The sequence below is a fragment of the Pipistrellus kuhlii genome, unplaced genomic scaffold (genome assembly GCF_014108245.1).
Source record: "Pipistrellus kuhlii isolate mPipKuh1 unplaced genomic scaffold, mPipKuh1.p scaffold_m20_p_12, whole genome shotgun sequence".
NCBI lineage: Eukaryota > Metazoa > Chordata > Mammalia > Chiroptera > Vespertilionidae > Pipistrellus > Pipistrellus kuhlii.
The window spans coordinates 26,251,957-26,267,068 of record NW_023425427.1 but is presented as its reverse complement, the minus strand read 5'-3'; the positions used below and the strand labels follow the sequence as shown (position 1 = coordinate 26,267,068).

At 42.9% G+C, this 15,112-nt stretch overlaps 1 protein-coding gene across 7 annotated transcripts in view; it reads left to right on the top strand.

Annotated features, from left to right (window-relative positions):
- PCSK5 (proprotein convertase subtilisin/kexin type 5) overlaps positions 1-15,112 on the top strand; it is a 394,890-nt gene that overhangs the window by 167,863 nt on the left and 211,915 nt on the right. For all 7 annotated transcript variants that reach the window (XR_004987160.2, XM_036433764.2, XM_036433763.2 and 4 more), the window contains exons 8-9: positions 3,982-4,194; positions 13,125-13,225. Coding sequence is in view for 6 of the 7 variants with exons in the window: in XM_036433764.2 (XP_036289657.1) it covers positions 3,982-4,194; positions 13,125-13,225 (314 nt within the window). In the remaining variant the exon portion in view is untranslated. The remainder of the gene's footprint in view (positions 1-3,981; positions 4,195-13,124; positions 13,226-15,112) is intronic.

The window sequence follows — 15,112 nt, the reverse complement described above, 5'->3', positions numbered from 1 at the left end:
AACTCTATGAGGTATCATAAATTGATCTTTGTAGGGCATACATAAGAAGAAACACATGCACAATGAAATATAAAATGAAAGAGAGTATATAGAGTTTGGTCAAATGGGTCCTGTGTGGATTTCACAGTATATTTTGTCTTATGTTAGTTTACTAACTTTTAACACTCAATTAAATTGGAGGTTTTTCTTTTTTTCTTTTTTTCTCTTCTCATCCAAAGCCATATTCAAATAACCAATTATAATCGCAATACATTACCAAACTAAAAAATGTTATTTCCTACACTTTGGGAAAAATATGTGTCTCAAGATTCTTTTCTCTTTACAATATTCTGGAAGGGACATTTTCAGGGTAGCAGCATCTCACTGTCCTATTAACCAACTGTTATCCCGACTCAGTGGATCTCCACAGGGCCTTTAGCAATGCCATTGTCCTCCAGAGTACTGTCATCTGTGGATACTGCCAGGATAGAATGACTTGAGGTCATACTTCTGAGGGAGCCCTTATGATGTAGGAATTTTGAGGGGGTCTTTGGGGTCAGGACCTATGTCCTAACCTTGGGGACACTCGGGAGAGATCCCGAGTACTGATTCTACAAGTCTGGAGTGAACTTGGAGGCTGACCTGCTCTTAGATCCTAATGCCACGCTTCAGTGAGGACTTAGGAGTTTCGGCTAAACACAGAATAGCAAACATAAGCCCTCTTTTTTGCCCAAAAGAAAACTGCTATAAGGGCTTAAGGCTCAGGCTTTGGTTCCAGTTGGATTTCAAGCTCTGGCTCTGGCATTGGTCAGCATTTCTGAGCCCCCATTTGGTCATCTGTAAAATTATAATATAGACTCGCTTTGTGCAGAGTAGTGTTGGGACAGTGCTTGGCACATAGTAAGTTTCTACAAATGTTAGCTCTTTTGTTTTTAAGCATACAGTGGACCTTTGTGTGTAAAACCCCTCTTGATCATAAAGTAAAATTGTTTCTTAAGAATTGGTCCTCATAGAGGAATAAACGTATTTGTTTATAAAAACCATACACAGTTGCCAAAGGATGGTATGAAAATAAAATAAAAATCTCTCCTAAAATGCTTACCAAACAGTATAAGTCCTGTTACATGGTCACTTTATGGTAGCTTTATGCATATAACCTTATGCACACTAACTTCTTTACATACACATACATTTTTTCCTAAACGGAGACCATACTCTATCATTCTGTATTCTACATTTGTCTCTACGTCGTGAACATAAAAGTACCTCCTGAATATTTTCTTATTAAACATTCTTTAAAATTGAATTAGTCTTTAAAGATTTTTTTTTTGCGTTTTATACACAGGCATAGTCATAACTTCACATAGATATATAAATGTGTCACATGTGCTTTCTCATTGTTTTGTGGTTTTATCTCTTAATGGTGCTGTTTCGACCAAGTGGGTTTTGCATTCTTTTACGTGTCCTGTCGACCTGTTAGGTAAGGCTCTGATGTGATCAGGCTTCTTGCCTACAATACAGTCCCTTGGTGTGTAGTAGAGAGGCTACATTTTGGTGATGAACTGGAACCTTCTTCCTTCTTTGGCTAAGATGGTCTATTTCTGAAGTCCAGGTGTAAGTCAGTCACTGGAATTTTTCAATCTGGCCACCCACAGGTAATGAGGGGCAATTCTGGGATTGCCAAACTATTGACTATAGTCTTTGGTGTGTGGTGGTTGGTGATTTTTGCATCTTTCTATGTTTCGTGAATATTATGGTGGGAAACTGAAGGAAGGTAAACCAGGCCCAGCTGTCAGGGCAGAAGCATCCGGAAGTGTCTTTTCCTGTCTCTTCATGAATTTTCCCATTCCTGTGTAATCGTATTGCATTTTTCCACGTTGAAGGACAAAAGGAAATCTATGCTCAAGTCAGTCAAATCATGTCATAAATATTCTGTTCCTTGAGGATTCAAGGTCAGAGACAGCTTATCCCAGGTGCTCCTGATTTTTTGTGGTCTCTCGTCTTGGCTCTTTCTCTAGAAATTCTAAGACAACACCCCAAATATTTTCCCACTACACCTAGGACCAGACAGTGAGGGCCTGGGAGGGAAAAGTCTCAGCCATCCCTTTGTGATTTTTGGTTCTCTCTTCCTAATTACAAAGTAAATGTTATATTTGGCCCAGGTATCCTCCAGGGTGCCTTCTAGTTTTAAAATGGTAAAATTTCTCTCAGACTCAGCTATAACTATTCCTAGAAATATTCTTCACTTAGTCTTATCTCTGCTTCCTCCAAAGACCTCATCTTATAGTATCAAATAGTCCTTATGCTTCAATATATCTATGTTCTACTTTTCTTCTTGATTATTTTATGATGTTAAGGATAGCTATAATTTATGCCAAGGTTTGGCAAGGAAGAATGTGACTCCATCTCCTAGCTATGTAAGATCGTGGGTCTGGTTGAAGATCTCATCTGCAATCAAATATGTTTGAAAATTACTTCAGAATGTGCCCTGACCCCCTTAGAGTTTTGAAATGACCAACCACTATTAAAGACTCTTAGAAATTCTGCAGTAAGGGAACCTGTTTAGTTTTGCTGAACTCAGAGTTCCCAAACATATTTGATCTCTTGAAATCCTTTTATTTCTGGTTGCATCCATTAATAATCCTTAGTTATTATTATTAGTGTCCACACCATGCACAGGGGAGGCACAGTTCTAGAAGGAAGGATATAGGGCGTTTTTTGCTACTCACTGACATGTCATCTCAGATAAATACATAACCTTTCTATACCTCATGCTCCTCACCTGTGAAATGAGGGTGCACAGTAGCACTCCCTTCATGGTGGGGGTAAATGTTGGTAGCAATGGTATTTGACTGTGGTGATTGGTGATTAATAATATTACAATTAATAAGATTACAATAAAATTTTGTCCTTCCTCATACTGACTGTATGACCTTAGGAACGTTATTGGACTTCTATACCTCAATTATTCACCTGTATGGTGGGGACACAAATTGCACCATTCTCACAGGGTTATTAGAAGAATTCATTCTGATTCACATAAAACTTTAGAACTGTGTTTGGTCCAGAGTAGGTACCTAATAAATGTTAGCCTTTATTATTGTCATCACTAGAGGCCTGGTGCACAAATTCGTGCACCAGTGGGGTCCCTAAGCCTGGCCTGTGCCCTCTCTCAATCCAGGACCACTTAAGAGATCTAATAGTGCACAAAGTGGCAGGCGGCCAAGGAGGAGCCTGAGATGCCACTACAGTTTATCCCCGCTCTGCTGCACCTGCCGCCCCCCCTCGGTAGCACTGCCATGGAGGCGGACCGCTGCACCTGCACTCGCCAGCTTTGAGCCCAGCGTCTGGCGCTCAGTGGTCAGCTGAGTGGTGCTCCCACTGAGGGAGTGCACTGACCACCAGGGGGTAGTTTCTGCATTGAGCATCTGCCTCCAGTGGTCAGTGTGTGTCATAGCAACTGGTCAAAGGTTGAACAGTCAACCGGTTGCTTAGGGTTTTTATATATAGACAGATTGGTGCTATTGTTACTTCTAGAACTGAGCCATGTGAGAAAGATTATTTTAGTTTCTTCTTTTATTGATTTATTTGACATAACATTATATTAGTTTCAAGTGTACAGCGTTTATGATTCAATGTTTGTATATATTGTGATATGTCATGAGAGTGAGTCTAGTTAACTTCCATCACCTCACATAGTTACCAATTTTTTTTTCTTGTGATGAGAACTTTTAAGATCTACTCTCTTAGCAACTTACAAATATGTTATACAGTATTATTAACCATAGCCACCATGCTATACATTACATTGGATTATTTTAGTTTCTACAAGTAACTCCTCTTACATCAAAACATAACTTAAACCCAACATGTTATTAAAATAGCATCACAACCTCCTGCAAATATTTGATTCTGTCTTGTCAATTTTGACTTTTCCCCTCTAGAGCCTAGGATCCTCCTCTTCCATCACTTAACTCTTTAATGTTTTGTCTTTGTGAACAGGGGCGGAGAGGCCTCGGCTCTGTTTTTGTCTGGGCATCAGGCAATGGCGGGAGGAGCAAAGACCACTGCTCCTGTGACGGCTATACCAACAGCATCTACACCATCTCCATCAGCAGCACCGCCGAGAGCGGAAAGAAGCCGTGGTACCTGGAAGAGTGTTCCTCCACACTGGCCACAACCTACAGCAGTGGAGAGTCCTATGATAAGAAAATAGTACGTGCCATTTGCATGCCTGCCATGATGTATTTATTTATCTTTCGCTTTGACATTCAGACAGAGAATCACAAATCCTTTTTTTAATTCTCACCTGAGGACATGCTTCGAAAGAAGGAGAAGGAGAGGGAGAGGAGAGAGAAGAGAGAAGAAGAGAGAAACATCGATTGGTTGCCTTCCATATGCTCCCCAACTAGGGATCAAACCCGAAACCCAGATATGTGCCCTGACCAGGGATCTCACCAACAACCTTTTGGTGCCTGGCCTACATTCAACCATTTGAGCCACTCCAGTCGGGTGGAAAATCATATGCACCTGTAATATATGGATATAGAAAGTCTAATTAGCTGATTACTCAATACAAGTATTTGTAAATGTTACCATTTCGTGTCCAGGTGATGACATTCCTGCATTTAATGTGGCCTTAGGCATGATTACACTTCAGTTACATTGAGAACCAATGAACGGTTCCCCTTCACCCAGTGAGTTAGTAGCAGGAAGGGACTAGAACCTAAATCTGACTCTGAGCCCGGTGCCTGTATCCCTGTGTCCCCACACTGCCTTTCAGCCTTAGCATCAGGGCTTTGGTTTCCAAAGAGAGCTGATTCAGAGTGAAAAACAAAAGGATAGGAGGAAACCCAGGATTCCAGTTGGACTCTATTTTACGTGAGCTAGACCTATACAAAAGATGCTTTTCTAATATTTCCTCACCAAGTTGGCCTGAGTGAAAAGCACAGAGTCCTGTGTGATCTCCTGCTTGCTAACACTCCCACTCCCTGTGCAAACAGCAAAAGGACTGGCGAGAGTTGGGGTTGTAGGACCAGCCTGCCTGGGTTTCATTGGGTGTTGAACTATTTACTAGCTGGGTAACTTTAGACACATTACTGAATTTTTCTCTTTTAGTGCCCTTGCTTGTAAAACGGGGACATTGAATAGTTCATAGTTTGTGGAGTTATTACAGAGATTATGAGGAAGTACATAAAAAGTACTTTTCCCATGAGCCGACCCATTGGTGCTCCAGAGAGGTCTGGCTTTGGGAATACCCCGCACGGTGCTGCTGGTTCTAAATGTCAAACACCTGTGTGCTTTGCTCTTTTCCTGACCATGGTTTTGTGAACTGTCTAGGGCACATGTGTCAAACACAAGGCCTGCGGGCCAAATCCGTCCCGCCAGGCCTTGCAATGTGGCCCGCACCGCGCTGTCATCATTGCACTCCGCTGCGTTTCCATCACAATGACAGTTTATGACTGTTCAGTAAACCATTCGGCCCGCGATTTAGGCTGGATTTTAGATTTTGGCCCCTTCTCTGATTGAGTTTGACACCCCTAGTCTAGGGCTTTGTCTTACTAACGTGGAGTTCAGCTGCTATGCCTGCTGCCTTTTAGCCTTTAGCCAAGACCTTGCTCTCGGGTCTTATCGATTCATGCGAATTTGGACCACTCCCTAATGCTACATCTAATTTTTCCATGACAGTGATAGAGGACACTACCTCATCCATGGCGTTCTCTATTCATACCTGTTTGGGTTGATTCCTGGCTATTATATGACTTTGTGTTTGATTTTTTTCAGTTACTTCTTAAGACCTTCTTTAGTGACATTTTGCAGATGGATTTAAATAAAAACTGCCTACCCATGTACAGATGCCATCTGGCCCCATCTTTCCCTAATTTCTCTACAATAGCTGGGCTAAAAGATATACACATGGGTCTGCCTTTAAGAACCTCCATCAGTCATCAGTAAACATAACTCTGCAATCCACAGAGAAATGAGAATAGAGACAATACAGAGATGAATACATTTTAAAGTTTCATAGCTTTCTTAGTGGGACCATGATCCTTTGTGATGTGTTTGTTAGCTTCATTATGCAAATATTATGATATAGGAATGTTCCTGCAGCTTTCAAATATGAAGACCTTGTTTCTCAGAACTGATGATCAGTGTCCACTAGTAATAAGTGGCATCAGTCAGTCCTGCATCATGAAAATCTTGACAGAAGTCTCTGGACTAAGGATCCCCTTCTTATACTGCTCAAGTATGAATGCAATATGAGAGAAACTCACCTTTGCTTCAAAATAAATAGGCCCATCTAGTCCAATTTATCCCTGATTGCTGGGGTTGGAGGAGGGATACTGTTAAATTCCATAATTGTCTTCCTTAAGGGAAACTTATAATCCAAAGGGTAAAATATCAAAAGAAAGGAAGGGTTGTCTGAGCCCCATATGGGCGAACACAATGTGGAAAGAGGGACCTCAAAATTGCTACTGTTAGATTTAGGCCTTAGACTTGACCTTCTTGGTCCCTTCGTCACTATTTGCTGTGATTGTGCAGTAGCTTTTATGATCCCATGACAGGGTGGTCATTAAGGATTCTCTCATGGATGGACAGATTGGTCCATTCGGTGGTCCAGGATAAGGCATGAAAGGGAAGTGGATACTGACATACCCTTGATTCGGGTCCTGTACTTTACCTTTCCCGAGTTGCTGCTTTTGATATCAAAACCTTTATTAACTCACTTTGTATTTAACATCTACTCATTTCTAATTCTTATTTAATCTCTCCCATTTTCATTACAGCAGCTTACTAGGAATTTTCTATATCTGGTTCTCAGATTCTCTTATTTTGCATGAATCTCCAGATTACTCTCAGATGGAGAGGAAATGTGGGAGCTATTTCAAACGATAGTCTAGCTTCAGACTGTGCAGTGGCTAAGCAGCCTTCACAGAGTCTTGGTTCCTTCATCCATAAAATGGACGTAAAACCAGCATCAACCTCACAGATTTTCAGGAAGAGAATAAGCATGAGATATAAGATATTTACACAGCACCTGGCACAGTCAGTGGCTGGTACCATGGTTCCTCGAGTCAGTGTAGCTTTCTGCATCCTGCAGAAATGAAGCGAGGCTGGTCATTTTCCCAGCTGTTGTTGACAGAGGTGCTTGTTGCACCCCAGTTCTGCCGATCTATAAAATACTAAATCTGTTCCACCCACCCCATTAAGAAAGGCGCTTTGATGGCAAACATGTTAACAGAGTGAACATGAATAGAGTTGGCAACCACATCAGCCTTTTATGGTCCAGCTGACCCCTTTTCCTTCTAGATGTCAGGATGACAGATAGTCCTGTGTTGCTCCTGGGACCTTGTCTTCGTTAGACTTTGAACCAGACTTGGGTGGCCCCTCGGAGATGCCCGCATCGCATCCTGTTAGTGGCATCTGTGATAGAGTGTGATGGCAACGTCTCCCTTTCTACTCGGGGCTCTCTTCCCTGAGTCATTCGTTTCCTTTTGTCACTTGCAGCCCCTCCAGAAGTGCACACTCATCATTCCTCAGTCACACAGCACCTTTGTGATTTGAACCAAGGCAGCTGCTGGGGACCCAGGAGAAAGGAAACATCTCCTCTCTGCTTCCAGGAAAGCACTTCTGTTAAATAAGTGGCCTTGTCCTCAACAAATGCCTTCTCGCAGTATGCAAGCAGGAAATCCTTGTCTGGGTTTCAAAATAGAGCGAGGTCTCCATCCATCTCTTGGTTTCCTGACACTACTGTTGGATGACTGTGGATGAGTATTCTACTCATGCCTTATCAGATCCGACTAGGGGTGGCCCTATATCATATTACTACAACAGATAAAGCACCAGAATATCAAGCTTACTACAATAAGAAGCTCCTCTATAAGATAAGCAGAAACCAGAGGAGATGACTGGTTATTATAAAGCCATGTTATGAAGTAATATTTTTATTAGCCATCGTGTATACATCTTAGTCCTTGTTGAATATGTAATATGTTTATGGTGCTTTAAAATGTCCCAGATCTAACACTGTGGTCCTCTAATGTGTGCCCCTGCACTATGCACATCGAATGCATACCTCATCATGTCTTCAGTACACATGGCAGGAAGATCAGGTGTTTTCCCTGCCTTACAGATGAGAAACCTAAAGCTCCAAAGGTTAAGAGAAACAAAGCTAGTGGGTGGTAGAGCCCAGATTACAACCAAAATCAGATAGACGCCCCCAAATCCACCTTGCAGCCTGTATGCTATCATGCCCTGGATACTTTTCGGGGACATCCAGTATGGGGCTAAATGACAATTGCCCCCTCCCCCCCTTATTTTTTTACTACATGGCCCACTTATTTGTACTTTCATGAAACCTTTTTATAACACCCCCCCCCCCAGACAATTGGTCCTCTTGCAAAAACCTAAAACTCTTTGCCAATCTGAGTTGTTTGTGCCTGCAGCACCGTGTGGGCACCAGACTTTCCAAGCATATGCTGTTTTGTGTGATATTCAACTCAGAGCTCTGTCCTGGGAGAAGTGAAGTCTGTTAGGCCAGAAACCACTTCTTTATTATGTCTGTTCTCAATTTTCACCTTAGAGAGGATATTCTTCGTCACCTCCCCTGAAACAGTGGCTCTTCCCTCCATTATACTCTCATCCCATTCAATTTCCTTTCTGGTTTCCACGGAGCTACTTAACAGGAGATTGTACATTTTCTTATTGACTGTATTTCACACTAGAATGGAAAGTACTTGAGATTGAAGACTTTGTTTTGATCTTCCCAGAGCCTGAGTTTAATAACTAATTAGGCATAAATGACTAATCAGACATTTGGAAGGATGGAAGCTTTAGGAGTGTTTACAGGAAGACAGAGGGGTGTTGTGTTTCTTTAAGAGAAACTGCTCCTGCTGATAGGTTGGTGACAGGCAAAGGGTATTCGACAATATATTTAGCGTCGAAAATTGCCTGGAGTCCATTTACCATCTTATGACGTGATATAGCTGTAACATATTACCTTTCTTAGTGTCAGAGACCATGAAAGATGCAGTCTGTAACTACGCCCCAGCATTTCTGCCAAGTTCTGTTTGGGGGCCGAAGCTCCCCTCTTTTCCCAATCACTCTCATCATTAAATTATCTCTTGCCTTTGGGACTAGTTGAGTCTTTGCCTTTCCCCCTTCCCCTCCCCACCTTTGTAGTAATTTGACTCGGTGATTAGAATTCGGGTATCCCTCCTGGGATGAGTTTTGTGAGCCAAAGTTGAGAGAATATATGCTCCACTCAAGCCTCTCCTGATGTCATTTTATTTTTTAAAATATATTTTATTGATTTTGTACAGAGAGGAGAGAGATAGAGAGTTAGAAACATCGATGAGAGAGAGTCATCGATCAGCTGCCTCTTGCACACCCCTACTGGGGATATGCCCACAACCAAGGTACATGCCCTTGACCGGAATCGAACCCAGGACCCTTCAGTCCCCAAGCCAATGCTCTATCCATTGAGCCAAACCGGTCTCGGCCTGATGTCATTTTATTTATTTGTGTTCACAACACACTTGCTGCCTAGGGTAGATCGGGGTTGGCCTGAACCACCAGTTCCACGTGGAGGAATTATCTTATTGCTTTTAATGCTCTTCAGCAGCCACACATTTCCTTTGGCAGAAACAGCGTGCACTCCCCAATACTCAGCTAATTGTTCAGGACAGGTACTGTTGTTTTTCATCTCTGTTTCTCCTTTTGATTCCGGCACTGTCGTCACTTTTCACGAGTGAAAGACTAGCAAATGCAGGTGTGTTTCGTTTGTTTGGAAGTTTGGTACATAGTCTCTAGAGAATGGGAGTGGGGAGGCGGGAGGAAAGTAAAGTTGTTCCAGAAAAGTTCTGAATTTGATTGTGGCCCAAAGGAGACCCGGTGTGCCCTCAGGCTGACTGGGGCCGGTCCCAGGTCCCGCTGTCCTTGCTGGTCACCCTTCCTCTCCCAGAGGCCCACACTCCGTGACTCAGCTTTTTCTTTTCTGCCATTGCAGGACTTACTGCTTCACCACCTACCAGCTCTTCAGTAGCTGTTAGTGCTTGGGCGAGTTAGCCTCCCCGAGCCTCCACCTACTAAGTTAATAAATAGTGTATTTTTCTTGGAGCATTCTCCTGGGACTAAATGTATTGTAGTTTTTCATGCACATGAAAGCACGTGCGCACGCGCGCGCGCACACACACACACACACACACACCCCTACTGCCCGTTGCCTCGCTCGTTGCAGGTTGCCCATGGTGGTGGCTGTAGAAGCAGGGCAGCTGGTGGTAGCCATAGGAGCTGGAAGGGGAATTGCTCTCCTTTTCTTAGCCCCCGGATTGCATATAGACATAGGCACACACACTTTTTGTAGGTTGCTTACAAGTTTATGTGAGTTCTGTGTGGAGAGTTCAGAAAGAAGTAACCTTGAAGTCTTTCCTAATAAGTGGGAGAGTTTAAAGTGCAGAACGAAATGAGTACAGATGAGCTTGACTTCAGTAATTCCGCTTAGCCAGGACTGTGCTGCTGTCCCTTACCAAACATTACGAGCTCCGAGCAGACATGACAGAGATGTGGGCATGATGTAAGATGGCATCTTTCTGTAGTGATGGCAATCTCACATTTGTAAGCAAAGCCTTACTTTTGCACTTCGCATTTATAGATTCTTGTAGCAGCACGGAGTGGAATTTCGCGTAGACCTGTCAGTGGTGATTGAATTTTACACCAGTCCTTGTGACTTCAGTGAACATATAAAGCATTAATTGGTCCTTGGTTCCTTTTTTATTTTGCTGTGCTTTAATAAATCAGCATCTTCTGTTTTATCCGTGGACACATTTAAGGCTTTTTCATTTCTCCTCTTATCGCTCATAGCTGTGCCTGAAACAGCTTTCTGGGCACATTGCTAATCCAAATGAAAATCAACACCAGAGACAAATTCATTTCATGTTTTAAAACTATCTGTTCAGTTGCACTTTTTTTCCAGATAGGAGACAATATGGCACCTTCAAAATAAAAACAGATCACAAGATAACCCGGAGATAAAAACTCTTCACTGGAGGGTTGCTTATAAAAGCTTGTTCGCTGGCGGCCAAAGTCAGTCTGGACAGAGATTCCCTGGAGAATGACATCAACAGGCTAGCGTAACAGATTCAATCAGCTCCAGTAATGAAATATGAAAGATTAGGAAATAAAGGTTTAGGATGAGAAAAAGGGATGGTTCTTCTCCAAGGAAGCCGGGCTGGGCCTGAACAAAACCCACCCCTTCTCACCATCGGAGGATGATGTCCCTAACCTTGTAGAGTCCAAAAAAACATCTGCTGCACATCCTGGGACAGGCTGCAAATCTAATTTGCCGATCAGGACAGCTTTGATCTGACTTGGGGCCTGGTGTCATCTCCTGTTTTCTTCACTCTGATGGGCAGAAATTGTATTTTCTTGAGCAATCGGAGAGGTTCTGAGGAGGGAAATTCTGTTTCTGATTTGGGCAGTGAATTGAGGGAATTTGGAGCATGCAAGACACGCTGCCGGACTTATGACCGGGTTCCGAGGCTTGCTTTAAGGTGGAATCTACACGTGAAGCGCTTTATTGTTCCTTTTCACATAACAGCATCTCGGGACTCCCTGCCCCGAGATGTGGGCCGGGTGCAACTTTCCCTTTAAATTATGGTGTCAGATCTTGTATGCATGCCTTATGATTAATGGGGTTACCCCGTGAGGCTCCAGTTTTCAGAACATCATTTTTCTTTAAGATTGCATGCTCCTTGGTGGTCTTTGCCTTTTCTTTCTAAAGATAGACACACAAAAAAAACTCTCCGGTACTAGGCTACTCTTAATGATGAAAACTCTGCCTTAGATCTTTCTGGTAATTTACACCTAAATATCTTTGCCACTGACAGTAACTCCCTCTTGAGATGACCCAGCTGGAATTTTTAAGGCTGCATGAGAAGGGAGTGAGGATGTTTTTGTTTCTTTTCTCTCCATTCCTTCCTCCTCTCCATCACCTTCCTGTTTCACTCCTTTTCCACCCCTGCTCACTACTCAAGTTTCATCTCCTTGAAGTGTTTGCAGGGGGAGGGGGAAGGAAGGGGCAATAAAAGCACAGTGGTGATTGGAATTCTGCAGTCCTACCTATATCTATAGCATTTACCACTAAATTGGTGTTTATATGTAAAAGCACTGAGTAGCTTTTTGCTTAAGTCTATTATTATATGTATAATATAATATATAGGTATCTATACCTGGTGTGTATATATAGAGAGATAGGGCAAATTCCCATTGCAAACCCGACATCCTAAAACTTTTATTGTTCATGTTTGGGATTGGCAAGAGGTGGTTATTTATTAGACTCAAAAATGCAACACACACTTGGAGTGTTTATTCTGGATTTGTTTCTGTGCATTGAAAGTGTCTGGTGCAGCTGAAGAATAAGTAAAGGGAGCCAAGTGGGAAAACATCATGAAAAATCTTGAATCCAGGCACAAGTCATTGAAAAAAAAAAAAAAAAAATGAAACTTGGCAAAGGGACGTGACCATGAGGGTGAGGTAAAATGGGAAGAATGCAGCAAGGCCATCTCTCAACAAGAGCATATCTAAAAACAGGGAAACCGGCTGCTCCTGGGCTGTTTATGCACTGACTTAGGGATCAGGCCTTTGGAAAATAAGGCTACACATTTACACATAATTTCAAATGAAGTAGAAATCCCTTTTTGATGATCCATCAGTCCCACTTTGAGTGGATATCTAAAATAATTGAAAACAGAATCTCGAAGAGCTATTTGCACACCCATATTCATTGCAGCATTATTCACAATACCAAGAGGGGGAGGTAACCCCAATGTCCATTGACAGATGAATTAATAAAGACAATGTGGGATATACGTACAATGGAATACTATGCAGCCCAAAAAATGAGAAATCCTACCACATGGATGAACCTTGAGGATAGAATTTTAAGTGAAATAAGCCAATCACAAAAAAAGACAAATGCTATAATTTACCTCTAAGAGGTACCTAAAGTAGTCAAACTCACAGAAGCAGAGAGTGCCAGGGGGAGGGGAGAAAGTGGAGTTATTCAGTATGAGGAAGTCTCTTTCTACTTGCATGGGATTCACATTGACCCCAGAACCCTAAACGTGTTCGCTTCTGCCTTCTAGATCACCACGGACCTGCGGCAGCGGTGCACGGACAACCACACGGGGACCTCCGCCTCAGCCCCCATGGCCGCGGGCATCATCGCGCTGGCCCTGGAAGCCAAGTAAGCCTTTCTGTCTATTTGTTTCCACTGGCGACAGCCCCTCACCTCACAGACAGTCTACCCGCTCCCTAGTATAGAGTCCCCCAGCACAACCCAGAATGTAACCTTCCCAATCCCAACCTGAAGACTTCCAAGATTAGGGCTTTACACTTTTTTTCCCCCTATATTAAGGGAAAAGGCCCTTTTTCTTTTTGAGTTTTTATATTCCCTAAAAAATCAAATTGTGGCATTACTTTATCAGGGAGTCATGTGCGAGCGTGCCAGTTGGCTCCAGCACGCTTGCCTTGTGGAGGTTTTCATTCTAGTCTGGGAATGTTCCTGGGAGTCTTAGAGTGGGCAGGTCTGCCCGCTTCTGGGCCCCTTCCCTGCAGAGCAGCGAGGCAGCTTCGAGCCCATGACAACAGCACCATCACAGACTCCTCCTCCGGGACAGAATGGTTTAAGGTTAACATGGCAGGGGCCCAGGAACAAGGACGACCCTCTTACCTTAAATCCCGTTCAATGTAGTTAAATTCTGTGACTAAAGAGCCCTTGGGAAGGTCCCCGGAGCTTATTTGCAATGCGTCCCATCTCTTCTTTCTCTGAGCACCAGTAGATCAATCTGTCTGAACTCTGAAAGCCCAGTGCAAATCTATACTCTTACTCTCCCTTTTAAAATCCAAATTCCCAGAAAGCTCAAGGGTTGTTGTTTTGTTGTTGTTGTTGTTGTTGTTTTTTGGTTTTTTTTTGTTTTTGTTTTTGCAAAATTAACACCAAAACTCATTTAATTGCAAAGTTTGCCCTGATTTGATTTGAGACTATTGGCAGTCCTATGTATCATGAAGATGCCTATATTTCACTACAGAAATATTAATGTATTGGATTATGAGGTGCTGGCTTAGACCTCATTGAAAGTTTGTATAATACATGCAAGAGACAAGCTATCTGAAAAAAAATTTTTGAATTTTAAATACATTTGGTGCAAGGACTTTAGAAAAGGGGTTAAGGGCCTGTACTCGGAGGCCTTCCTTAACAAGAGAATCATAGCAACAAGGAATTGAAATGATATGAGTGGTTTTCCCAAAACGGCCTTGCATGCCTGTCCTAAGGAGGAATGGAGAGATTATCTCCTCTAGCGTACCCTGGTGTAGAACAATAGCAGGTGAAAGGAAAAGAAAACAAGAATCGTAACATACTCGGGCATTATAGCAAAAAGGCAGTTTTTATTCTTAACTCAGAGGTGGCCTCGCAACATTTCCTGCTGCCCCTCTGTTAGGCAGAGGCCTGGGGCAAGGCAGTCAGGCCTTTAATGTAATATGGATGTAGTAAATGGCTAAATTAGGTAACTCCTTGGATTGACACAGGCATACCAACACAGGCTGTGGATATGGGCGATCTTATCTTAGTCCATTCGAGCTGCTATAACCAAATACCATAAATGGAGTAGCTTGTAAACCACATGTATTTTTCACAGTTCTGGGGGCTGGGCAGTTCAACATCAAGATGCCAGAGGGTGTCTGGGGAGAACCCACTTTCTAGATGAGCCCTCTGGGTTCTTGCTTATCAAGGCTCTAAACCACATGTGTCAAACACAAGGCCCGAGGGCCAAATCTGTCCTGCCAGGCCTTGCAATGTGGCCCGCACCGCGCTGTCATCACTGCACTCTGCTGCGTTTCCATCACAATGACAGTTTATGACTGTTCAGTAAACCATTCGGCCCGCGATTTAGGCTGGATTTTAGATTTTGGCCCCTTCTCTGATTGAGTTCGACACCCCTACTCTAAACCCATTCATGAGGGCTCCACCCTTATGGCCTGATTACCTCCCAAGGCCACACCTCCTAGGATCATCACATTGGTTTTTAATTTTCAACATATGAATGGGGCAGGGGAGGGGGGATGCACAGAT